Below are 27755 nucleotides of genomic sequence, written 5' to 3' on the forward strand. Positions count from 1 at the left end.
CTCAAATGCCCCGTACATTGTCAAGGGAGAAAATAGTGGCAGCATCTGACAGAGGGATTATTACATTCTTATATTGTAAAAAGGCTGAAGGGTTGTAACAAGGAAAAGCTTTTATGATTTATCCTAATTACATCCTTATGTTTATTGTATATTGGTGGCAATTAACTGAATTGCTGAGTGGAGCCTTCATGAACAAGAGGAGGACATTAGCATAGTTATAGGATTTTTATAAATTATTACTTGCTTACTTTTTATCTTTAGTTAGAGGCTTTTAAATGGCATTTGTGAAATACTAATTTTTAAAATTAATTGAAATTTGTGTTCCTGACAGAAGCATAAATTGGCATAATCTGTTGCAGCTTTTAGAGAGCAACTCCGAAACAGCTCTACAGGAAAAACAACAACAAACAGATGCTTCCAATTGTTTGGAAAAGACAAGATGATTAATTTACTTAATAACAAGCTGATCTAACACTGACATAGAGTGAGGCTTACATGATGATCAGGAAGTAGTTTTGATATGGGAAGCTGAAATCACACTTGGTGATACATGATAAGTCATATAGTAGAGTCAGGAAACTCTATCATATACATACTCTGGAATAGCTGTTCCTGCATTCTGGAAAAGTTCCAGCGGAGTGAAAAATCCTGAATGTAACAACTCAATTCAAGGCAGCAAGGATACAGAAAGCAGGAAAGTATAGGCTAGTGAGCATAGCGTCTGTTATTGGTAAAATGCTGAAAGCAGTAGCAAGAAATATAGAAAAGCACAATACAGTAAAGACGAACCAACATGGTTTTATACAAGGGAAATCATGTTTGAGAAATCTATTAGAGTTCTTTGAGGATGGAGCAAACAGCATGTTCAAAGGAGAACCAGTAGATTTAGTGCATTGTGATTGAGAAAAGACCTTAAAACGGGGCCATGTAAAAAAGGTCACGATGCAAGCTATGAGCTTGTGATATTGAAGCTAAGATATTAGTATGATGAAAGAATTGACTAGTCAACAGGAAACAGTGTGTTGGGTTAAATAGATCATTTTCAAGTTAGCAAAATGTAATAGTGAGAGTGCCACAGAGTACAGGGCACACACAGGCCTTTGTTGGTTACAGTGCATAGGGTGGCATTGCACACCATTAACAGTTTTGAGAGTGTCTGAACTGCTGGTTAGAAGACAGTTTATGACACCTGAGAGTAGTTGTGGGCCATGGGAATCTCTAGTTTTGAATTGGGAGACAATGCAAAACTTAGACATTCAACATTCCTTTTAGAACTCAGCCAAACAATCCTAATGAGACCATCTGAAAAATAATGATACTTGGTCATCTGTTCAAATTGCTTCCATTGATATCGTTGATACAGTTGCTAAAGTCTCATTACAATGCTATAAGGTATTGGCAAGACTACCTTCAGTATACTCTACAGTACTGTTTCCCTCATTTAAGAAAGGATATACATGCATTGTCAGCTGATTGTTTTGAAGATGATGTTGTCACAGCAGGAGATGTTGAGCAGGTTCTGCCTACATTCAAAGAACTTTAGATAAATGAGATATGCATATATTGAAGCATCTAAGACTCTGAGCGGGTTCATGTTTAGAGCATATTTCTTGTTGGGCAAGTTGGCATCCAGTGTTTAAATCTGTGATTTAAGGTGAAGGTGAAGTCTTTGGAATTCTCTTCAGCAATGATTGGAAAAGCTAGTTCATTGAGTATACTCAAGACTGAGTTAAACAAGTTTTTGATCAAAGAGGGATCCATGGGTTATGGGGATAGCACATGTGTGGATATATGATCAGCCATGATCTTATTAAATAGCAGAGAAGGCTCAAGGAATCAAAAGATTTATTCCAGCTCCTACTTGTTAGCATCATGTGACTTTATGAACAAGTAATTTGGGCAGAGATAATGGGAACTGCAGATGCTGGAGATTCCAAGATAATAAAATGTGAGGCTGGATGAACACAGCAGGCCAAGCAGCATCTCAGGAGCACAAAAGCTGACGTTTCGGGCCTAGACCCTTCATCAGAGAGGGGGATGGGGGGAGGGAACTGGAATAAATAGGGAGAGAGGGGGAGGCGGACCGAAGATGGAGAGTAAAGAAGATAGGTGGAGAGGGTGTAGGTGGGGAGGTAGGGAGGGGATAGGTCAGTCCAGGGAAGACGGACAGGTCAAGGAGGTGGGATGAGGTTAGTAGGTAGCTGGGGGTGCGGCTTGGGGTGGGAGGAAGGGATGGGTGAGAGGAAGAACCGGTTAGGGAGGCAGAGACAGGTTGGACTGGTTTTGGGATGCAGTGGGTGGGGGGGAAGAGCTGGGCTGGTTGTGTGGTGCAGTGGGGGGAGGGGATGAACTGGGCTGGTTTAGGGATGCAGTGGGGGAAGGGGAGATTTTGAAACTGGTGAAGTCCACATTGATACCATATGGCTGCAGGGTTCCCAGGCGGAATATGAGTTGCTGTTCCTGCAACCTTCGGGTGGCATCATTGTGGCAGTGCAGGAGGCCCATGATGGACATGTCATCAAGAGAATGGGAGGGGGAGTGGAAATGGTTTGCGACTGGGAGGTGCAGTTGTTTGTTGCGAACTGAGCGGAGGTGTTCTGCAAAGCGGTCCCCAAGCCTCCGCTTGGTTTCCCCAATGTAGAGAAAGCCGCACCGGGTACAGTGGATGCAGTATACCACATTGGCAGATGTGCAGGTGAACCTCTGCTTAATGTGGAATGTCATCTTGGGGCCTGGGATGGGGGTGAGGGAGGAGGTGTGGGGACAAGTGTAGCACCACACCTCCTCCCTCACCCCCATCCCAGGCCCCAAGATGACATTCCACATTAAGCAGAGGTTCACCTGCACATCTGCCAATGTGGTATACTGCATCCACTGTACCCGGTGCGGCTTTCTCTACATTGGGGAAACCAAGCGGAGGCTTGGGGACCGCTTTGCAGAACACCTCCGCTCAGTTCGCAACAAACAACTGCACCTCCCAGTCGCAAACCATTTCCACTCCCCCTCCCATTCTCTTGATGACATGTCCATCATGGGCCTCCTGCACTGCCACAATGATGCCACCCGAAGGTTGCAGGAACAGCAACTCATATTCCGCCTGGGAACCCTGCAGCCATATGGTATCAATGTGGACTTCACCAGTTTCAAAATCTCCCCTTCCCCCACTGCATCCCTAAACCAGCCCAGTTCATCCCCTCCCCCCACTGCACCACACAACCAGCCCAGCTCTTCCCCCCACCCACTGCATCCCAAAACCAGTCCAACCTGTCTCTGCCTCCCTAACCGGTTCTTCCTCTCACCCATCCCTTCCTCCCACCCCAAGCCGCACCCCCAGCTACCTACTAACCTCATCCCACCTCCTTGACCTGTCCGTCTTCCCTGGACTGACCTATCCCCTCCCTACCTCCCCACCTACACCCTCTCCACCTGTCTTCTTTACTCTCCATCTTCGGTCCGCCTCCCCCTCTCTCCCTATTTATTCCAGTTCCCTCCCCCCATCCCCCTCTCTGATGAAGGGTCTAGGCCCGAAACGTCAGCTTTTGTGCTCCTGAGATGCTGCTTGGCCTGCTGTGTTCATCCAGCCTCACATTTTATTATCAAGTAATTTGGGCACATGTTTTGTGGTCTTTAGGAATTATATCTGCTGTTTGTGACGGTAATTTACTAGGGTGTATTTTAAAATAAATTATGGACATGAAGTTGGCATAAACAAGTTTTTATGGCCTACTCTCAGACATTTTGTGGCATGCAGCATAGAATTCATTACAGGGAAAAAAAGGTTTATTACATAGTGGCTTTCACATGCTCATGGCATTTCAAGTTCTCAGTTACTAATTAAGTATGTCCATAAGACAAGGAAACAAGACAGTATTTTTATGCATACCAAGGTCCTACAAACAGCAAAGTAAAAAATGACCAGATAATTTGCTTTTGTAGAATTAGTGGGATAAATGTAAGCTTCCATTTTGGATTGCAACACAGCAAACAATTTGAATATTGTGAAATAGCTGAATATGGTAGACTCCAAAACTATTCTGAAGACTGATTAATATGAGCACCGTATATTCATGGCATTTGAAAGTACTGTACCTCTCCAATTGATAATTCATATTACTTGTAGTACGAGAAATATTTCATTGGACTCAAACTGTGTTTTCAGATGTCTGGCTACTGTTGGTGCAGGTTAGAACTAACCTCGTCTTGAATCACTAAACTGCTAAGTATACAGCTGGGCTTCTTACTTAATGACAACATGTTGCCACCAAGTCTCTAAACTTCTCTACAGTAGTAAACACACAGCTGCAGAAACCTTACTTTTTAAAAAAAAGTCTGTTAAAGTTTATAACAAATCAATTAAACAAGTTTTTTCTCATTAATGCATTTTTGTTTGTTTCTTGGAATAACAGCTTCTGCAATGACTGACGGTAATTAAATGCTTCATAATTGTAAGTTCATAATGAACTTATCATAACAGACAGATCATATTTTTCTGGAAAATGCACCTGACATTTGTTTTATGCAGATGAAATGACACTTGAAACACAGCCTCTGAAAAACCACAAGGAAATTATTAGGTCATTTCGTTAAATTTCAAAGAAGCTTGCTGTGGACCAATTGGCTGCTTAAATTCATGTGCCAGAGCAATGATTACTCTTCAACAAAACCCAGTTAATGTGAAACACTTTCCAAGAAAAATTCTCTCTTTACTGTAACAATAAACCCATTCTCCAATTGCATGAAAATAAAGCTAAACATAGTGCGACCTCAAAGTGGAAGACTGGAAAGAAGCAACATAAGCCACAGCTATATAATATACCTGGCCAGGCATTTCCATTTTCTTATTTAATCTCCTGAATGCTCAGCATAAAAACATCTTCGTCTCTATTCAGCTGTGGCCTGCTGCCCTCCAACTGGTATTTCTTCCCTGTCCCAGTTTAACTTGGAGTCCTTCATCCATTTCAAGTGAGAATTTCGTCAAACATCAGAAACTAAAAGGGAGTTTTGCAGAGTCCAGCCTTGTACCTTTCTGCAGAGATTTACTTCAACTTACATATTACAGAGCTCCAACACTCTGATTCCTGGATCCCTGTACACACAACCTATTACAAGAAGTAGGGATAAACAGAATGAGCTGGTTCTTTTGATGGCCTGCGCCCCTGGACCCCAACCCAAGTGTAGTGGCGTGGCTTTGACCTGAGCACATTGGATGTTCTGGAGATCTGGCCCTGATGTACCCTCATGTCCTAGATCCTGCTCAGTTTGCACCCAATTATCCCTTAATTAACACACAATCATCTGCTTCTTAGTTTAATTTAACTTCCGGCATCCCTGCCAGAAACTACTTGACGATACCAAATTGGGCCTGCCTTCTGGCTAGAGCAATAAGTACATACTGTACGACACTAATCAGAACCAGAGTCATTCTCGATTTTAATTTTGATCAACTCGGGGGAGTCAGGGATAAATGTTTGAAATACCGTCCTCCTCAGCCTTAATCGGGTACGATCTTAGATCTCACCCTCTCAAGAGATCGTATGGGTTTTGGGTGGCATGGGGAACCTCTCTCTCATGATACACAATTTATTGCTACTTTGTGAGACAGAATGGAGAGGACAAAAGTGTATTTTCCAGTCTGTCATTGCTTATATCTTTAAATTTCCGTAAAACTCTCTTTCTCAACCAAATGCCTAACTGGGTTCTGTTTCTTTGAAAAAGTCAATGATCTGAACTGCTTTTGCTGTGTTTTGTTTTGTTCATATTATGGTGCAAAACATCCTCACACAAGCTGTTACAAGAATTAACAGCTTGAGTTTTGTTAAACATTGAAAGAAAAACAGCACAAACTTCAGCAGAAATAAGAAAAACTGAACACTGTACAGTATTTGCATGTAACTTACACATTGTTGCAATCCAGTTATTTTTCTCCTTTTGCACCTCAGGGCAAGATGTACTTATTCATCAAATAGTTACTGAATATACTCCAACAGTAAATTATTTTCCAAAAGACAACATATTAAAATGATGATTTAAAATTAAATTTGAATTATTCATCATTTTTATAGTTATCAGTTTGATCTGACTGCTCTTATTTCAATTGATAAAATCTTGCTGTCCGAGTTACACGATTAAAATAAATAATGACAATTTAACAAATCTCTGATAACAAACCGTTTGTATGCAAGGTGCTATTACCTTTAATGGCTGAGGGATGGGCTTTTCCTTGGAGAAGTGTTGTGCCTTGAACAGTATGCCTTCCACATCAGCCTGCTTGGTTAATACTCCTTCTTCTACCTCCTAAAAACAGAAAACAATTAAAAATATACATCATTCTGAAATGATCAACAGAATCATTATTAGGTGTTGACTCTTTTACAAATGACAGATCATTCCTTACTGATTATATTCTAACAATTTGCTTGAGCTGTTTTACTCATCAGAGTTTGGAAGAACTTTCTGTTTTTCAAACCTCAACATAGTTATTGTGAACAAATCCTGAATGTACCATAGTTTCAAAAATATCTGTCTTACTTTCTTCTCACTTCTAAGCAGGAACAGGTAGGAGTTTCAAATTCAATTATACTCGATTACAATAGCAATGACACCTTTTCAGCAAGTTTTCAAATTCAATTCACACCTAAAATTCACCAAGTTAGATATGAGAAAATCACATGAGAATAGATGGAATTAGAAAAAGCTGTTCATCTAATCTAGTCAATTTCGTTCACAGAATATAAATGTGCCAATTATGCTCCCTAGCTCTTAAAGATAGTTCACCAAAAGCACACAGAGTTGATCGAAACTACACCTCTTATTATTCCAACCCAATTAATTGCTTTCCCTGGATAACATTTCTAAGGTCTTAAGAACATAGAACCATCAATTGCATTGATGTATCCGATGATCTAAGTCTTTAAATCGTATTCTTAAACAGTTTTTTAAATCATCACTGAAGAATTTAATTAACCACTTTTTTCATGAGTCTGTTTCAAATATCTATTACCATTGTCAGTGAATAGAAATTCTGTTAATCTCTAGTCTCACTTGAGGCACATTAAATTCAAACCTATATCCTCTAGTGCTGTATGCATGCTGCTAAATGAAACAACCTGTTTACACTGACATTATCTATTCCTCTCAGCATTTTGAGGTCTGGATTAGTTTTTCATTATTGCCGTCTTCTCTCTAATGAAAATAAATGAATGTTTGTGAGAATCTCTTCATAACTTGGACCTAAATAAAAATATTACATTACGTTACACTCATCACCAGCTGTTACATAAAAAATGTTCAAAATCCTGATGATCCAGTCAACTTTGATACAGGAAAATGCATACATAATTTAATAAATTCATAGATAATTGTCTGAAATATTAACTCACCATTGACATACAAAGAGTAGGGTGACAGATCTTGACTTGTGACAAAAATTAACTTTAACTTCATTAGCGAACAACAGCTTCACAATGACTTTCACTGATTCAAATAATTAAATCATTTTGCATTTGCACTTTGATGATGTACAGAACTGTCAAATTACTTTCTAGATACTTTACCATACCATAAGCCACAACAAAATCAGCTTGGCATTCTTTAGCTACTGTGCTTCAATGGTAAAATTTCTTGAGCATGCTATCTGGCAACATGAACTGTTGAGAATAGTAAATTTCGTAAGACCATTGGAAAGTCTCATTTCCATTTCTAATTAATGACTAACATCTTATTCTTGATAGGAAAGGAAGGCAAACAAAACACATTCTGGTTTAGTTCTCATGACACCTGAGAGAAGAATAATTGTAACTGGTTCGTCAAAAACAATTCAAAGGCACTTTGATTGATAGTGATAATGAAGCTGCACAGTGCAAGGAGATATCACAACGTAAAAATTATTTATTGTTTCCAATAAATTGTAAATTCAGTTTCTTACTCTCTTCTCAATTCAATGTACCTTAATTTTCTTTCAGAATCTCCCATTCAAAAGATTCACAACTGAATGTGTCAACAATTTTGTTCTATTCACTTGTAGGTCATGGGCATCGCTGACTAGCCTGTATTTGTTGCCTGATCCTAGTTGCTCTTGAAAAGATGGTGGTGTGCTTTCTTCTTGAGCTGCTGCAGGACATGTATTTCCACATCTATTAAGTCTCTTCCCTCTACAAACCATTGTGTAATGAATGATTACACCATCTGAAATCCATGATGGCACTTTCTAATTATATTACTTCTTTCCCGTTTGTAGTGATAATTTCATCCTTAGTGAAAAACCAAAAAAAAAGCAGAATTTCACTTGAAACTGATGGCAGATCACCCAATGCACTGATTTGTGTTTTCTGGAGTCAGAGAAGGACTTCAGACTTTCTTGCACTGACTTTAAGCAGTGCACTCATTAAACCACCTTGGACACAATCACTGCAGCTTTCCTTTCAATTCCTTTACAATCCTGATTTACAAATACATGACCATTCCTCCCAATGCGTCAGGGCATAAGTCTTGGAGCTCTCAGCCTGACAGCATTGTGAAAGTAACCTGACCACTTGGATAAGCAAACAATGCACCAGCAGCTTTTCAATTAAGACTTGGCAATTAATGCTGATCTTGATGCAGACTCCCAAATTCCATGAATGAATGGGCAAAAAGACCCAAAAGAAGTAAAGGATTTGTAACTGTCCAATTACAATTCACAAAAATTACAGCCCTCATGTTTCTGAAATAAAATCTACCTATTGTTGTTACAAATGATTATCTGCAATTGACAATCACCTGAATCAATTTTATTTGCCATGTAGGATTATCACTTGATTTTGGACTCCAATTTCAATCCTAAAATATGGACATATTGATGGCCAACTTCTCTGCCCTGCAAAATTTCCCTAGTGCATATATTTATGTAGTTGCTATATAAGCACCCACATTAGCCCAGTATTCCCCTTTAAAAATCGAAGCTATTTTTGTAATATTCCAATCATCACTCCATAAAGACATGAAATAATGTTTGTTAACGTCAATAAAGCATTCAAAGTGAAATCTTGTATTCATGAAAGCAACAAGTTGGAGGTGGGAGGAATATATAATTAGGTCAGTGCTAGTGGATCTGAATGGAAATGCTGAGGAAATAAATTGAGGGTGGGAAGTCCTGTCTTACTGCAATTGAGACTTTTCAGTGTTCAAGTCAGGAATGTGGAAGCTTCTGAGGTTGCCATCACTTGAATTAACCCATTGGAGGATGGGCCTGCCAATATTCAGCTTTCCAATGCAATGAAGTCCTATTGTTTGTTGGCTGGGATTGGCCTCAGTTGCTCAGGCAAAGAAATCAGGTTAATCGTTGAGGCAGGGAAGAGATGTTGGACACTAAGAAACATAACCCTGTCCTTGCTTTTGATCCACTCTGCCCTCTTCTCTCCTGTAACCTCCCCCACTTCTGGAAACAACTCCTCACAAATTACATTTCTTGTTCCTAGGTCCTTGCACTTAAAGTTTGCTCTTCTGTTAGCAGCCACAGCCTCTTACATGACATTGCTCAACACAGAAGGAGCGTCTGATTGGTAGGCAGGACTTCTCCTCTGGGGACCACAAGTCCAGAGGAACATCCTCTGGTATTCTCAGTGATTAGCAGATTCAAACCTGATGGTGAATCAGAGACCAAAACATGAAGCTTCTCCATGGCCGTAACTTTATTTACTTGTATGAAGTCTTACAAACCTCCTGAATGCCACTGCCCAGGCTGTTCCCTTAGTGTATGTGTTTGTACACAAACAATTAATAACCATCCCCTTTTACCTTTAAAAAGTGAACTGGCTTGACACATACGCTCAGAACCACCTGACAGGCAGAAGATCAGGCCAACTGGTTTTCCATGGAAAATGCTGCCCTATCACTGCCTTGGTCTCCAGCTAGTAGGGGAGACCCATTCTGCTCATGGAAGATTGCCCCCATCATTTCAGTGGAGGCCAGTAACATTGTATTTTTTTAATGAAACAAACCACAAGTTAGTTACTGGTGAAAACGAGCCACGAATTTACACAGTCTACACAAAAGATGTTTTAACAAACAAGAATCAAAGCAAAATACTATGACAAATAACCTTCCCCAGTCTAAATTCAGAATCAGCATACATAAAAGATGAATTGATACATAAAAGTACACTTGATTATCAATGATAAATTGCACATTAATTGGCAGATACAACTTAAACAGATCTTATGGATTGGCTCAGCATTCCATATAGACTATGTTTAATAATCACAGTCACAATGTCCTTTAAAACTCTTAGTTTTTCAAGAAGAACCTCCATCTGTCTCTTTCTTGTAATGGGCCTGACCCCCAGCCAGTTACAGCTCCCACACACTCGAATGCTATAGACACAGACTTCACCATAAATGGCACATGTCTGTTGAATCTCCTCAACTCAGTCTGGATGGCACAGACTAACAAATGTGTAATAGATATTTTCTCAGCAACTTGTTCAAAATGTCACTAAACACCTCTGGAGCTTGTGGGACTTGAACCCAATCCTCCTGGCTCACAGATTGGAACACTGCAACAGCACCACAAGAACCATCAGAAACCACCAAATTATTTTCTAATCAACTTGTTCAGAAATGTTGTTGAATACCTCCTCAGCATGTGGGACTTGAACACTGATCTCTTGGTCAGAGACATAGACATTACCACCATACCACAGGAGCCCTAAAAACACAGACCCGGATTCACATCTTTTTATACATAATAACCAGGGTCTCTTTAGAAACTGGGAAGGTCAGTTCCTGCTGCCAAATTCCTTTTCCAGATTTGTTTTAAGATTCCATTTTCAGTTAGGACTCACCTCTAATTGCGTAAACGTTAAAAGCACAGATTCCATTACAATAGTTCAGTAAGTGTCTCAAGAGAAAGGTACTAAAATATATCTTGGTGATTTTTTTTATAACATCTGTTTCATTGGTGAAATGTCTCAGGTGTTACATGTGAGATGTTTCGATAAAGAAATGAATGAGAACTTGTGGTCCTAAGTGTCCTGGTGCACTCAAATACTACATCTTAGAAGATCTTAGACATTGTCCTTAGCAGAATAAATATGTGCAGAATCATTCAAGTGAACGTTTGATGAAATAGCAATCTCAAATATAATTCCAATTTTGATTCCAACAAATTCTGCTCAATCTTCTCCATCAGGGGCCAGAATATTCAGGGCAATTTGCAAGACAAAATGTGTCTCTCATATGACACTACAACTACTTGTTTAGAAAAATCATTTTATCATTAGGTTATCCTCAAAAGTTTGTGGCGACAGCCAAACAACAAACAAACTTATTCTGTTATGAAAGGATTTGGAAAGAAAAGGCTTGGTTCACAAAGTCTTCCAGCAGGCAATTCTCAATGCATACAAAAAGCGGAGAATAAGCTAATTCACAGTGAACTTTCTAATGGCAATTCTGCAGTGAAGGTGAAACACAAACTCTATATCCTTGCCATTAAGTTCACCCCCCTTTCCAATAACTATATATTAATTTAATAGCTCACAACATTAATCACACCCAGTGGCAGATGCTTAAGGAAATATTCCATTCCCTAAAATGTATTCCAGAGAAGAAGAAAGATTGTGAGAGGAAAATAAAAACATTCATGCCTAAGCAATGAAGTGAAACATAACACACATGCAAAAACAAAAGCATACAAAATTGCAAAGGTCATTGGCAAACAAGTGTTGGGAAGTTTTAAAGATCAACAAAGGGCTATGAAAAAGATAAATGCTTCGAGAACAGGTTACTTAAATAGTGCAAAATTTAAAACTGGATGGCAAAGTTTTCTGTAAGTATATAAAAGGGAAGGGAGGGCCTGAAATGTATGTTTGTCGAGGAGGACGAGACTGGGGAGATAATCGTGGGGAACAGAGAAATGGCGGAATCACTAAATCAATGTTTTGCCTTAGTTTTCACTGTGGAGGACATAAGCACCCTCCCAACAGTAACAGGTAATACAGAGGTTGAAGAAAAGGACAAACTTAAAAACAAGTTAGCATGACAAGCGAAAAATACTGACCAAGAATTTGGGACTATAGTCAAACTAGGGCCTGACAGTATGCATCCTAGAGTGTCAAAGGAAGGGGCAGCAGAAATAGTTGATTCGAGATAATGAGAACTGCAGATGCTGGAGAATCCAACATAACAAAATGTGAAGCTGGATGAACACAGCAGGCCAAGCAGCATCTCAGGAGCACAAAAGCTGACATTTCGGGCCTAGACACTTCATCAGAGAGGGGGATGGGGAGAGTGTTCTGAAATAAATAGGGAGAGAGGGGGAGGCGGACCAAAAATGGAGAGAGGAGAAGCAATGGATAGAGGAGTTTCACGAGACTGATTCCAATGATGTGGGGTTTATTTTATGAACAGAAATGGAGCAGTTGAAGCTTATACTCACTGGAAGAATGAAAGAAGATCTAATTGAGGAGTATAAAATGTTAAATTAGATATACAACAGATTTTCCACTTTTGGGCAATGTACAATGAGAGGTCACAGTTTTAGGACAAGGGGTAGCAGATTTAAAACAGAGTAAAAATGTCAGGAATCTATGGAATCCACTACCCCAGGATATGGTGGACACTGAATAAATTCAAGAAGGAGACAAGCAGAAATTTTAATTCTTAATGGGTTGAAGGGTGTAGACAATGGGCAGGAAAGTGGAACTGAGGTTGACAGGAGATCAGCCATGATCATAGTGAATGGTGAAGCTGGCTCAAAGGACTGAATTGCCTACTGCTGCTCACATAAGGGCGACTAGCTTGCTCTTCTAGAATATCACCACTTCTGCTTTGACCATAGTTCTTTTACCATCATATTCTTCATTTTTGTTTTGGTCGCCATTTGACTTCATTTTTCTGATGCTGTTCCTACTAGTCTCCCAAACTCAATCCTCTGTAAACCTTTGTTCATCTAAACTTTTCCTTACCCTATTACACACTGCATCAATTCAACTCCACAATTACTTCCCTCAACATATCCGTCTCTGTTCTTTTACCAACTCTCCTTCAATCCTTTATCTTTGATTAAATCTTTAGTAACCCTTCAATTGACTCCTCCTTTGGCCCACTGCCCATTATCCTTGTTGATCTCTGTGTGATTCCTAAAGAAATTCTGAGTCATTGAAGCTCCACAGCTCCACTGAAGTGTGGTCACTTTTGTTTTGTAGCCATGTGCAACAAACACCAATTTGGCACAAAGAAGATCCCACAGACAACGTTAACCTAAATGTCTGAAATACATCATTAATGCATAGTAGTGGAGTTTCGCACAAATTATATTGCAAATATTACAAGGATTAGGAATGATTTACTAAATCCAAAGCCACTACATGTACGTATGACTTAATCAGAACCAAGGACAAATATTTCATGCATCCAGAGTCAAGCCATACACACACACACACTCCCCCAACACCTCCCAACACACACACACACAAACACACACACACTCCCCCAACACCTCCCAACACACACACACACAAACACACACACACTCCCCCACACCTCCCAACACACACACACACACACACACACACACACACACACACACACACACACACACACACACACACACACACACACACAAGCGCTTCTAGCCATGTAGACATATTATATTGTCCTTGAAAAAGTGTCAAACTAAAACTATGGAAAATTAGAACCATAGAGCAGAGGAAAATTAAAAAAGGCCCTGATGGCATCATGTAGAAGTGGGGAAACTGGAACAGAGGTAAGACTGAAATAATCCATAACCATCATTGTGTATTTACATACACAGACCAATCATTTGATTTTTCATTCTGCAAAAAAAACCTTTCATTACATTGTCATTGTACCCTTGATAGCAATGGATAACAACATCCGTTAAACATGACAAGCTCTAGATTTTCATGAAATTTTCAGGAATTAAATATTAATTGCTGGGAAACTACAGTAATTGAATGAATATTCATAATTGCAATAAAAAACACAATGTGCTTTTTTCCATTTGTTTTGATCAATTCAAGCATAGTAATGCTTATTCATCATCAAAACATTGGAAATGGAAATGAAACCTCCAGTAAAATTTCATTTCAGATTTGGCAACCCGATTATAGTCCAGGTGCAGGGGCTTTGAATGAACTTGGAAAAAAGAAAATAAAACAGCATCCAGCATGGAGGTTTCTGTTTGGGATATGTTTTGCATAAAATGGGAATTTACAATGAGCGGGCACAAGGCCAAAAACATTGCAAATTATAGGATTGCAGCAATTTAGAACAGAAAGAAAATAATTTGTATTTATGGTGCTGTTAACATCCATTAGCTATCCTAATAATCTGTACATTGAATTATTACTTTTCTGAAATGTGGTCATTTTTGTTTTGTAGCCATGTACAACAACCACCAATTTGGCACAAAATAGATCCCATAGGCAACATTAACCTAAATGGCAAGTTAATCAATTTTTGGTGCTGTTGGACGAATACCAGAAGAAATTCATAGTCTTTTACAAATGGGTTCAAAGCATTATTTACAGAATGACAGAAGATGTCTGTATCTCTGCATTCATCCTCAGCAAGAGTAATTCTTATTAGTTCCATTACCCAGAGATCGTAAGAACTGCCAATGCTGGAGTCAGAGGTAGTCTGTGTGGAGTTGGAGGAACACAGCAAGAGGAGCAGCAAAGTTGACGTTTCATGTCAGGTCCCTTCTTCAGAAAGGAGTCTGTGTCATCTCTAGTTTCATTACCCATCCTTCTTTGTCATCTTGCATTTTTTTTCTCCTCAAATAACCGTCTCAATATCTTTTGAAGATATTTCAGTTGAAACTGTAGTTACCCCACTGTCAAGCAGTGGATTCTAGATCTTTACCAATTGGGCCTTAAAAAAAAGATTTACCCCATATTGCCATTGCTTCATCAGCCAATCACTTTCAGGTAGTCAGGTGATCTTTCCACCAATAGGAATACTTGCTCACTATTTAACCTCTCTAAATTCCTCACGATTTTGAGCACTTTTCTCAAAACTCCTCTTAATTTTGCCTTCTTTGAGGAGGACAGTTCCAGCTTCTCTAATGTATTCACATAACTTATGTTCCTCAGACCCTTCTGACAAAGGGTCCTGACCTGAAACATCAACTTTCCTGCTCCTCTGATGCTGCCTGACCTGCTGTGTCCCTCCAGCTTCACACTGTATTGACTGTGACTACAACATCTGCAGTTCTTGCTTTGGTCCAATCACCCATGCTGACCAGATATCCTCATGAAATTTAGTCCGATTTGCCAGCATTTGGCCCAAACCCCTATAAACCCTCACTATTCATATACCCATCCAGATGCCTTTTAAATGTTGTAATTGTACCAGCTTCCACCACTTCCTCTGCCAGCTCATTCTATACACATACCATCGTCTGTGTGAGAAAGTTGCCTCTCAGGTCCCTTTTAAATCTTTCCAATTTCACCTTAAACCTATGCCCTTCAGTTTTGGGCTCTCCACCCCAGGGAAGTTACACTGTCTATTTACCTTATCCATGCCCTTCAGGAATTTGTAAACATCTTTAAGGTCATCCTTCAGCCTCCAATGCTCCAGGGAAAATAGTCCCAGCCTATTCAGCCTCTCCCTATAGCTCCAACCCTCCAACCCTGGCAACATCCTTGTAAGTTCTTTTCTGAATCCTTTCAATTTTCACAACATCCTTCCTGTAGTAGGGAGGTCAAAACTGTACACAGTATTCCAAAAGTGGCCTGATCAATGTCCTGTCCAGCCACAATATAATGTCCCAACTTTTATACTCAATGCACTGACCAAGTTTGGTGCGCATACCAAATACCTTCACTATCATGTCTACCTGTGACTCCACTTTCAAGTAACTATGAACCTGCACTCCAAGGTCTCTTTGTTCAGCAACACTCCCAGGACCTTACTATTAAGTGTACAAGTCCTGCCCTGATTTGCCTTTCCAAAATGCAGCACCTGACATTTATCTAAACTAAACTTCATCTGCCACTCCTCAGCCCATTGGTCCTTCTGATTTATATCCCGTTGTACCCTGTGGTAACCTTCTTTGCTGTCCACTACACCTCCAAATTTGACATCATCTGCCAACTTATAAACATAACTCCTGTGCTCACATTCAAATCATTTACTTAAATGAGGAAAAGCAGTGGACCCAGCACCAATCCTTGAGGCACACCACTGGTCACAGGCCTCGAGTCTGAAAAGCAACCTTCCACCACTACCCTCTCTCTCCTTCCTTTGAGCCAGTTGTGTCTCCAAATGGCTAGTTCTCCTAGTATTCCATGTGACCTAATCTTGCTAAGCAGTGTACCATGAAGAACTTTGTTGAATGCCTTACTGAAGTCCATACAGATCAGGTCCACTGCTCTCTCCTCATCAATCCTCTTCATTACTTCTTCCAAAAAACTCAATCAAGTTAGTGAGACATGATTTACGACAGACAAAGTCATGCTGACTATTTCTAATCAGTTCTTACCTTTCCAAATACATGTAAATCCTGCCCCTCAGAACCCCCTCCAACAACGTACCCACCATGGAGATCAGGCTCACCGGTCTACAGTTCCCTGGCTTTTCCTTAACTCCTTTCTCAAATAGTGGCAGCACATTTGCAAACCTCCACTCTTCTGGCAACCCACCTGTGGCTAACAATGATACAAATATCTCAGCAAGGAGCCTAGCAATTACTTCCCTAGCTTCCCACAGAATTCGAGGGTACACCTGATCATGTCCCGGGGATTTATCCACCTTTATGCATTTTACAATGTCCAGCACATCCTCCTTTGTAATATGGGCATTTTTCAGATGTCATTATTTATTTCCCCCTGTTCTATGTCTTCCCTATCCTTCTCCGCATTGATGCAAAATACTTGTTTAGCATCTCGTGTGGTTCATGCATAAGCGGCTCTGCTGATCTTTAAGGGGCTCTATTCTCTCCTTAGTTACCCTTTTGTCCTTCGTGTATTTATAGAATCCCTTTGGATTCTCCTTAGTCCTATTTGCCAAAGCTGTCTTTGCCTCCTTCCTAATGTATGGTGCCCAGATCTGGAGACAATACTGCATTTGAAGCTGAACCAGTGTTTGATACAGATTTATCATAACCACCTTAATCTCATAATCTAGGCGCCCCTTTATAACTAGATAATAAAATGTGAGGCTGGATGAACACAGCAGGCCAAGCAGCATCTCAGGAGCACAAAAGCTGACGTTTCGGGCCTAGACCCTTCATCAGAGAGGGGGATGGGGGGAGGGAACTGGAATAAATAGGGAGAGAGGGGGAGGCGGACCGAAGATGGAGAGTAAAGAAGATAGGTGGAGAGGGTGTAGGTGGGGAGGTAGGGAGGGGATAGGTCAGTCCAGGGAAGACGGACAGGTCAAGGAGGTGGGATGAGGTTAGTAGGTAGCTGGGGGTGCGGCTTGGGGTGGGAGGAAGGGATGGGTGAGAGGAAGAACCGGTTAGGGAGGCAGAGACAGGTTGGACTGGTTTTGGGATGCAGTGGGTGGGGGGGAAGAGCTGGGCTGGTTGTGTGGTGCAGTGGGGGGAGGGGATGCACTGGGCTGGTTTAGGGATGCAGTAGGGGAAGGGGAGATTTTGAAACTGGTGAAGTCCACATTGATACCATATGGCTGCAGGGTTCCCAGGCGGAATATGAGTTGCTGCCCCTTTATAACTACCTGGATCTGATTTGCTCTTTTCACTGTTTTCTTAACCCATCTACCAGCTCCAGGATTTGCACATGTACATCTGCAGAACTTTGTGCTAATGCACTCCTTTTGAAATTGTATGCTTTATTTATATTGCCTCTTATGCTTCCTGATGAAGTGAATCATTCATGCGACTTTGCTTGAAAGTTCATCTGCCTCCTGTCTGCCATTCCACCAGGCCATCTATATTTTTTTTGCAGGCTAACACTACCCTCTTCTCGGATCATGACACCTCTATTTTCTTTTAAACTTTCTGTGCCCATTTGACTTTGAAAATTAGGCCATAATTTGACACCTCACCTGAAATACAGCAGCTCTGACAATATAATATTTGTTTTGTATTCCACTGGATAACGAGAAACTGACAACAAAGCAAAAAATATCGCCCATGGATTGGCATAGAATAATATATACCAGAACCCATAGGATTATTTACTGAACATGGCTGGAGTCAGAAAACAATGGGAAAACATTCACTGTATTAAAAAAAACATTTTATGTTTTAATCCCTTTTCGCAAGAAGATGGGGTGCTTGACAACTTGCATTTCACTCGTTGTATGATGCTGCCGTGTTCTACATTAATGATTCAGCTTCAAGTAGTCCTCCAAGAAAACAGTATCCTCTATTAATATGTCCCACAAACAATATTTTTCGATAATGCAACCTGGGTCTCAACTGTATACATTTTTACAATTGATATCCTGGGTATGCACCCATTCATGATGAATGAGAGTGACAATGGAATTGAGAAAAAGAAAAAGAAAGTTCAGGTTTAATTATTTAGTGCAATGATATGAATATGTATTCACACGCAAATATCTGTTCTACTTGAACAAAAGCAAAATACTGTGGATGCTGAGAATCTGAAACAACACAAAATACGAGAAAAACTGAACAGCTCTGGCAGTATCTGTGGAAAGAGAATGAGTTAATTTTTTGAGTTAACTCAGTTCTGAACAGTCATGCTGGACTCCAAAACATTCACCGTTTCTCTCTCCATGGGCTGCCAGATCTAATGAGTTTCTCCAGCACTCTCCGATTTTGTTCCATTCTACTTCATTTTTTTGCCAGAAAGTATCTATTATCACAGGAAATCTCTCAAAGTGTCAGTATACATTGCACTGATCAGTTTGGGCTATATCTAAAAATGCCTTTGCAATTTTTCTTTGTTATTCCAAGCATCTGAACAAATGCTGAATACAATAAGATTTCCAGTTCTCCAACCAGGGTTTCTTTCAGAAAATTCGTCACATCTATTTATTTAAATAAGTCACACAATTGTTCTTTTAATTAATGCAACAGCAAAGCATTATTGCCAGTTTAAACACGACAGCATTATTTTTCAATCAATCAAAACTAAATCAATGGCAGAAGTGCAAACAAGGTGGTACTGGCAATCTATTCCTATTTATTTTCTTTGGATATGCCTTTTGTTTATCCTGTTACAACTTTCAGAATTTCCCAAAGGAACCTTACAACACTTTACATCAAATGGTGCCTCACCCTGCGTTCATCGTACCCTGGGTAATAGATTTCCTCGATGGGCCTGTGAGGGGAGGGCAGAGCAATTTGCAGGTGGTCCAGTGACTGCTAGAATACCACCTGATCAGGAGCGTGGAGTTATGGATATGTGGGGGAAGGGGGGGTGGGGGGGTGGCGGGAGGGGGCGGTGATGGTGGTACTGGGTGGACATTGGATGGTATAGGCGGCATGTTTTTGGAGGGTGTTAGATATCCCTCCTCCTATTAGGCCAAGTGAGATCCATATGTTGGTAATTAGGAGTCCATTAAGACCCCATTTCTGCTGTCACTGGCATTTTCTCAGTGGTGGGGGGGAATTTTTGTCATATGAAAGATTGACATGAGTAGCCATGGTGGGTTTCTTGCGAGTTCCAGTGGGAAGAGTAGGGTGAAGCTGCTTGATCAAGCACTCTGGAGCACACAAAAGACTCCAGGCCAACAGGAAGGGCTATCCCAACTGAAAGGTCATTGTCTTACTCTGATGAAGAAACCCCATCCCTGGCTTGTGAGGGCCTGTCTGATAGTTCTCATTAGGCTTGCCGCAACCTACCTCCAGTTCCTCTGTAATAGCTGCTCCTGATCGGGGACTGGAGTAGTCCCTGCAATGTTCACCATACTCAGTCAAGTTTTTCAGGGCTCTTTCTTTTGGAAGGATATCTAGAGTGCCGACAGTGAACTCTACGACAAATCTGAAATACAGCCAGGGCTTCCATGACCTGCTGAGGTGGGAATACCACCAGCATTCCAGCTGACTGACAGGGCCACCAATGAGCTGGCAGATTCTGACTCATGATTCGACCAGTGAATAACATGGTGACAGCAAGCTAACTGGTTACATTACATACGGACCACTTTATATCATGCTGACTTTGTTTTCTATGGAAAAAAATTAAACAAGGCAAACTGGACAGACAATACACCGCAACCCATTTTTTAACAAGTGGTTTTGCTAATTAAAATTATGCCTGCTTTGGCTTTTGCTTTTAAATTTCTTTCTCTCTCAAATAAACACATCAACTCATGCTAGGTAGCACCTCTACAGATCTCAGTGGTCGGCTGTGTAGAGTCTATAATGTGGTCCAACGAGAGATTCAAAGAACTGTTGATTGCTGCGTTAATAAAGATTAAATTTATGAAAGACGACGCATATGGAACCTTTGAAGACTAAAAGCTCCATGAGAATTATGGACATTCTAAGAGGCACAACAACAGCCTAAGATGCAGAGAACAATCCATACCTCGTTACAAAAGACATTCTGACAAACCCAAACTGCATATGCCAGGAGGAAATTTCCCTCTTCCTGCTATAAATGTGTCGTCAACTGTGCAGCCTTCCATATACATTAGCTCAGATAATTTTCAATCATGCCATCTTATGACAGTTGCTTCGAACAATTGTAACTCCAGAATTCTATTACTGATAGCCAATAATGTGCATCTTCTTGTGCTTGCGCATTTTTCTTAGCATTATTCTTTCCTTAATGCTTGTTTGTACCACTTAAACCTAATTAGTTGCTTCCCATGTTCTTCCTCAGTGCAGGCATGTTGTTGCACCTTTTGACTGAGACATGCCTCGACAAATGGCTGCTAAATCCTAAGGAGAACCTACAACAGACTGTAACCTTTGTATGAGGACATAGGCAACTGGGCCCTGCCTTGACACAATCACGTGTATATCCATGAGGCAACTGGCAAGAAGGTCTGTGCATGCCGATGTCCGAAGAGAAAAAGTAAAAAGAATGCAACATTTTGTCTATCCATTCTTTGTCAGTGCTGGGCACTTTAGCTGCACAGTTTCTGGACAGGGAGGTGTTTCTAACAGGATTTCTGTTACGTCTTTGCCATTGAAAAATAAATGGCACCCCCATCAGCAAATGTTGTAAAGTCAAAGAGCAAAACGTGTGACTAAAGTAGAAATACGTCTAAAAAATATATTTAAACTGACAAAATAAATATAAACTGTTGGCATCAGTAACCACGCCCTTCAAACTTATTCCATTTTCAGGAAGGTAAACTAAATACCCTGACATCAGTGTAATATTCAATATACCACAGTGGAAAATGGGATCTACTGAGGTTAGAAAATCAGGTAAGTTTGAAAGTGAGTGGAGATCCTGTGTAACTGTAAATCCAGAGATAATGGGAACTGCAGATGCTGGAGAATCCAAGATAATAAAGTGTGAAGCTGGATGAACACAGCAGGCCAAGCAGCAGCTCAGGAGCACGAAAGCTGACGTTTCGGGCCGAGACCCTTCATCAGAAAGTGGGATGGGGAGAGGGTTCTGGAATAAATAGGGAGAGAGGGGGATGTGGACCAAAGATGGAGAGAAAAGAAGATAGGTGGAGAGGAGAGTATAGGTGGGGAGGTAGGGAGGGGATAGGTCAGTCCAGGGAAGACGGACAGGTCATGGAGGTGGGATGAGGTTAGTAGGTAGGAAATGGAGGTGTGGCTTGAGATGGGAGGACGGGATGGGTGAGAGGAAGAACGGGTTAGGGAGGCAGAGACAGGCTGGGCTGGTTTTGGGATGCAGTGGGGGGAGGGGATGAGCTGGGCTGGTTGTGTGATGCAGTGGGGGGGAGGGAACGAACTGGGCTGGTTTTGGGATGCGGTGGGGGAAGGGGAGATTTTGAAGCTGGTGAAGTCCACATTGATACCATTGGGCTGCAGGGTTCCCAAGTGGAATATGAGTTGCTGTTCCTGCAACCTTCGGGTGGCATCATTGTGGCACTGCAGGAGGCCCATGATGGACACGTCATCTAAAGAATGGGAAGGGGAGTTGAAATGGTTTGCGACTGGGAGGTGCAGTTGTTTATTGCGAACCAAGCGGAGGTGTTCTGCAAAGCGGTCCCCAAGCCTCCGCTTGGTTTCCCCAATGTAGGGGAAGCCACACCGGGTACAATGGATACAGTATACCACATTGGCGGATTTGCAGGTGATCCTCTGCTTAATATGGAAAGGTGCCGGGTGTGATGGGGTTGGAGGGCAGTGTGGAGCAAACAAGGGAGTCACAGAGAGAGTGGTCTCTCCGGAAGGCAGACAAGGGTGGGGGTGGAAAAATGTCTTGGGTGGTGGAGTCGGATTGTAGATGGCGGATGTGTCGGAGGATGATGCATTGTATCCGGAGGTTGGTGGCGTGGTGTGTGAGAATGAGGGGGATCCTCTTTGGGCGGTTGTTGCGGGGTTGGGGTGTGCAGGATGTGTTGCGGGAGACGCGGTGAAGGGCGTTCTCGACCACTGTGGGGGGAAAGTTGCGGTCCTTGAAGAACTTGGACATCTGGGATGTGCGGGAGTGGAATGCCTCATACTAGGAGCAGATGCGGAGGAGGCGGAGGAATTGGGAATAGGGGATGGAATTTTTACAGGAGGGTGGGTGGGAGGAGGTGTATTCTAGGTAGATGTGGGAGTCGGTGAGCTTGAAATGGACATCAGTTACAAGCTGGTTGCCTGAGATGGAGACTGAGAGGTCCAGGAAGGTGAGAGATGTGCTGGGGATGGCCGAGATGAACTTGAGGTTGGGGTGGAAGGTGTTGGTGAAGTGGATGAACTGTTCGAGCTCCTCTGGGAAGCAAGAGGCGTCGCCGATACAGTCATCAATGTAACGGAGGAAGAGGTGGGGTTTGGGGCCTGTGTGGGTGCGGAAGAGGGACCATTCCACATAACCTACAAAGAGGCAGGCATAGCTGGGGCCTATGGCCACCTCCTTTGTATGTAGAAAGTGGGAGGAATAGAAAGAGAAGTTGTTGAGGGTGAGGACGAGTTCGCCTCGGCGGATGAGGGTCTCGGTGGAGGGGGACTGGTTGGGCCTGCGGGACAGGAAGAAGCAGAGGGCCTTGAGGCCATCTGCATGAGGAATACAGGTGTATAGGGACTGGACGTCCATGGTGAAAATGAGGTGTTGGGGGCCAGGGAATTGGAAGTTCTGGAGGAGGTGGAGGGCGTGGGTGGTGTCAGGAACGTAGGTAGGGAGTTCCTGGACCAAAGGGGAGAAAATGGAGTCCAGATAGGTGGAGATGAGTTTGGTGGGGCAGGAACAGGGTGAGACAATGAGTCGACCAGGGCAGGCAGGTTTGTGGATTTTGGGAAGGAGATAGAAACGGGTGGTGCGGGGTTGGGGAATAATAAGGTTAGAGGCTGTGGGTGGGAGGTCCCACTAGGTGATGAGGTCATGAATGGTGTTGGAGATGATGGTTTGGTGCTCGGGTGTGGGGTCATGATCAGGGGGCGGTAGGAGGAGGTGTCGGAGAGTTGGCATTTGGCCTCGACAATGTAGAGGTCAGTGCGCCATACTACCACTGCGCCACCCTTGTCTGCGGGTTTGATGGTGAGGTTGGGGTTGGAGTGGAGGGAGCAGAGGGCTGCCTGTTCTGCGGGGGAGAGGTTGGAGTGTGTGAGAGGGGTGGAGAGGTTGAGGCGGTTAATGTCTCGATGGCAGTTGGAGATGAAGAGGTCGAGGGAGGGTAGGAGGCCTGGGGATGGTGTCCAGGAGGAGGACTTGTGTTGGAGGCGGGTGAAGGGGTTAGTGGAGGGAAGGCTAGGGTCCCGGTTGAAGAAGTAAGCGTGGAGGCGAAGGCGGCAGAAAAACTGCTCTATGTCCAAACGTAACTGGTATTCGTTGATGTATGGTTGTAGGGGGACTTTGCAGAACACCTCCGCTCGGATCGCAATAAACAACTGCACGAACCATTTTAACTCCCCCTCCCATTCTTCAGATGACATGTCCATCATGGGCCTCCTGCAGTGCCACAATGATGCCACCCGAAGGTTGCAAGAACCGCAACTCATATTCCGCTTGGGAACCCTGCAGCCCAATGGTATCAATGTGGACTTCACCAGCTTCAAAATCTCCCCTTCCCCCACCGCATCCCACAACCAGCCCAGTTCGTCCCCTCCCCCCACTGCATCCCAAAACCAGCCCAGCCTGTCTCTGCCTTCCCCTGCCTGTCTAACCTGTTCTTCCTCTCACCCATCCCTTCCTCCCATCTCAAGTCGCACCTCCATTTCCTACCTACTAACCTCATCCCACCTCCTTGACCTGTCCGTCTTCCCTGGACTGACCTATCCCCTCCCTACCTCCCCACCTATACTCTCCTCTCCACCTATCTTCTTTTCTCTCCATCTTCGGTCCACCTCCCCCTCTCTCCCTATTTATTCCAGAATCCTCTCCCCATCCCCCTCTCTGATGAAGGGTCTAGGCCCAAAACGTCAGCATTTGTGCTCCTGAGATGCTGCTTGGCCTGCTGTGTTCATCCAGCTCCACACTTTGTTAACTGTAAATCCAGGCTGCTCGTTACCATCTCAAAATCATACAGAACACAGCAACAAACCTCAGAGCAAATGTCAACAGAATATTCAACTATGGGTCGGTCACAGCCAAACCTCACTGTTCTCTACACCCGACATCCACTCATGCCATAACTGAGATACGTAAGTCGCACAGATCTGCGATCAAATAAGATGGGCTGCTCTTAAGATTCATCGCTGCACTTCATTAAAGACTTATACTTTGATCTGTTTGAAGATTTCAAAAAATGGCATCGCCATGCATATTAACAGATCAATTTACTGTAAATAGTCTAAAATGGCAGGAACTGATAATTAAGTCCACATCCATTATAATTTAGTTCATTCTATATTGTTTCCCCATTGATGTGATCCTCTTAAACTCTATTCCTTCTAATTGCTCATGTACATTGCAAAAAAACAATATTCAAACCCAGACAAGAAACTAATGTATGAATGATTTTGTCTTTAGAATCACGAACACTTCAGCAATATCGAAGGTTGTGTACAATCTTAAATCTTGAATCCATGAATGCATCGAATGTGATAGTGTTGTGAATTAAATGAGAAGATATTACAAAATTCAGATGCTAACTCACAGTTATCAACAATTAGCTGTGGATCCCATGTGAATGTACTAAGTATCTTGCAAATTGAGAAAAAAATACAAGAACTTGGTTGAAGGTACATGTTTATTGTATCCATAGAAAAGTAATAAAAATAATCATGAAAAGACATGTACGGCCAGAATGTAGTTCAGGCTTTTGCATTTTAGCTCATGAGCTTACAGCATTAATTCACTCACCCCCTCACAACTCTCCCTCTGTTTCAACTGATCACGGAATCTTCCCTCAAAACATTTCATGATTCTTGACTCAAATATTCCTGAATTCCAGTGCTCTAACAAGAAATTTGCAAACAGAATTTTTTTCCTATCTCCTCTCCTTTATGTTGGCCAATTTTACAACAATAAACCCTTACAGAGGACCTCTCATCTGGATAAAATACACAGGAGAACTGTGTTTCAGATTGCTGCTTCTAGCAACACAATGCAGACTTAATTATCCTTAGTGCCACAGGCAATGTAAGTAATGATGCGTTGTGAACAAATTTCTCCCATTCAGCCTTTCCTTATAAACCTTCCAAAGTTTAAAATGGTACTTTCCTATCATGTTATAACACCTAATTTCCGAATTCAAACATTTCAGAATATAGTTTTTAGCTTTAAAAATTAAATTGTTAAATCTAAGTAGAAACATCTGATTATGCAGCTGGTAGACCACCCTAATGTGAAGGCAAATCAAACAAGCTTGGAGTTAATTATGGTAAAACGATTATTTTACAAGGTCAGAAGTCGAAGTGTGAAGGCATTGAGCAATTGATAGCCCATCTTTGAGATTATAATGGAGCCAGAAGTTTGATCCTTACTTCAATAAGCTTTTGAAATGTCATTGAAGTTAGTTCCCAGATAAAAAGAATTTGAAAGTTGATTGCAAAAAAAGTTTCTTAAGAGGACTAGCAATTCTGGGAAATGGGGCCATAAATCTCTACTAGAGATTTTGTTCTATTATTTCATAGAACATAGGGGTCAATGGCAATGGCAGCATTTGTTATCCATACTTAATTGTCCTTGAATTCAGTGTCCTGCTGCGCAATATCCAGGGACGCTTGACAGTTGCTGACTTGCTGTGGATCTATATCACGTGTAGTCCAGACCGGCTAAGGATGGTAAACTTCCTTTCATAAGGACATTCATGAACCAGATTGCTGCTTTCTTAAAAAAAAACGATAGTTTTGTGGTCTCAATTTTATTTAAGTGAATTTAAATTCTACCATCTGATTTGGTGAAACAGAATCATAGAGTCAAACAGCAAGAGCCAGACCCTCCGATCCAATCAGTCCGTATCACACATAATTCCAAACTAACTCCGTCCCTCATGCCTGCTCCTGGCCCATATCCAAACCTTTCCTATTCGTGTATCCATCCAAATGCCTTTTAAACTTTGTCAGTGTACCCACAATCACCACTTCCTCAGGAAGTTCATTCCACATGTGAACCACCCTCTGCCTAAAAAAAATGGCCTCATGTCTTTTTTAAATCTCTCTCCTCTCACCTTAAGAATGTGCCCCCTAGTCTTGAAATCCCCCATCCTAGGGAAAAGATAACTGCCATTAACTCTATCTGTACCCCTCATTATTTTATAAACTTGTATAAGGTCACCTCTCAATCTCCTACGCTCCAGCGAAAAAGTCCCAGCCTATCCAGCCTTTCCCAATAACTTAAATCTTCCATACCCAGCAACATCCTGGCAAATCTCTTCTGAACCCTCTCCTACTTAATAATATCCTTCATATAGCTAGGTGACCAGAACTGGACACAGTATTACAGAAGCAGCTTCACCAATGTCCTGTACAACTGGAACATATGTCTTCCCAACTCTTATACTCAAAGGACTGAGCAATGAAGGCAAGCGAGCTAAATGACTTTTTAACCACCCTGCATATATGTGATGCAAACTGCAAAGAATTATGTATCTGTACCCTAAGGTCCTTCTACTCTACAATACTGCACAAGGCCCTACGATTAATTGTATGAACCCTGCCCTTGTTTGTTGTACCAAAATTCAATACCGTGCATTTTATCCAGATTGAATTTTCAGCTCATTGATATATTTGATCAAGGTCCTCTTGTAATCTGAGAAAACCTTCTCCACTGTCCCACATGACCTAGCTTTACGAATTTGTCTACTTTGTTCTTTATTGTCCTTTATTCTAAAGTTCAAATAAAGAATGTCTACTGCTCTGCCATCATCAATCTTTTTTGTAACTTCCTCTAAAAGCTCAATCGAATTTGTGAGACATGATTTTCCTCACACAAAACCATGCTGACTATCCCTAATCAATTTCTGCCTCTTTAAATGTCCATAAATCCTATCTTTTATAATCACCTCCAACAATTTACCCACAACAAAAATCAGACTCAGAGGTCTAAAGTTCCCTGGTTTCTCCTTACAACCTTTCTTAAGCAAAAGACATTAGCCACCATCCAGTCATTGGCACTTCACCTGCAGTTACAGATGATGCAAATATTTCTGCAAAGGTGTTACAATTTCTTCCCTTACCTCCCGCAACTTTCTGGGATACATTAGATCAAGTCTCAGAGACTTATTCACCTTTACATTCTCTAAGACCTCCTGAACTTTCTCTTCTGTAATGTTAACTGCTTCTAAAACATCAAATGAACA

General features: G+C 41.7%; 1 protein-coding gene across 11 annotated transcripts in view; it reads right to left on the reverse strand.

Annotated features, from left to right (window-relative positions):
* dmd (dystrophin) overlaps positions 1-27755 on the reverse strand; it is a 1835475-nt gene that overhangs the window by 459632 nt on the left and 1348088 nt on the right. For all 11 annotated transcript variants that reach the window (XM_059650343.1, XM_048540566.2, XM_048540567.2 and 8 more), the window contains one exon: positions 6193-6294. In XM_059650343.1, the coding sequence (XP_059506326.1) occupies positions 6193-6294 (102 nt within the window). The remainder of the gene's footprint in view (positions 1-6192; positions 6295-27755) is intronic.

Source organism: Stegostoma tigrinum, chromosome 12, assembly GCF_030684315.1.
Source record: "Stegostoma tigrinum isolate sSteTig4 chromosome 12, sSteTig4.hap1, whole genome shotgun sequence".
NCBI classification, from domain to species: domain Eukaryota; kingdom Metazoa; phylum Chordata; class Chondrichthyes; order Orectolobiformes; family Stegostomatidae; genus Stegostoma; species Stegostoma tigrinum.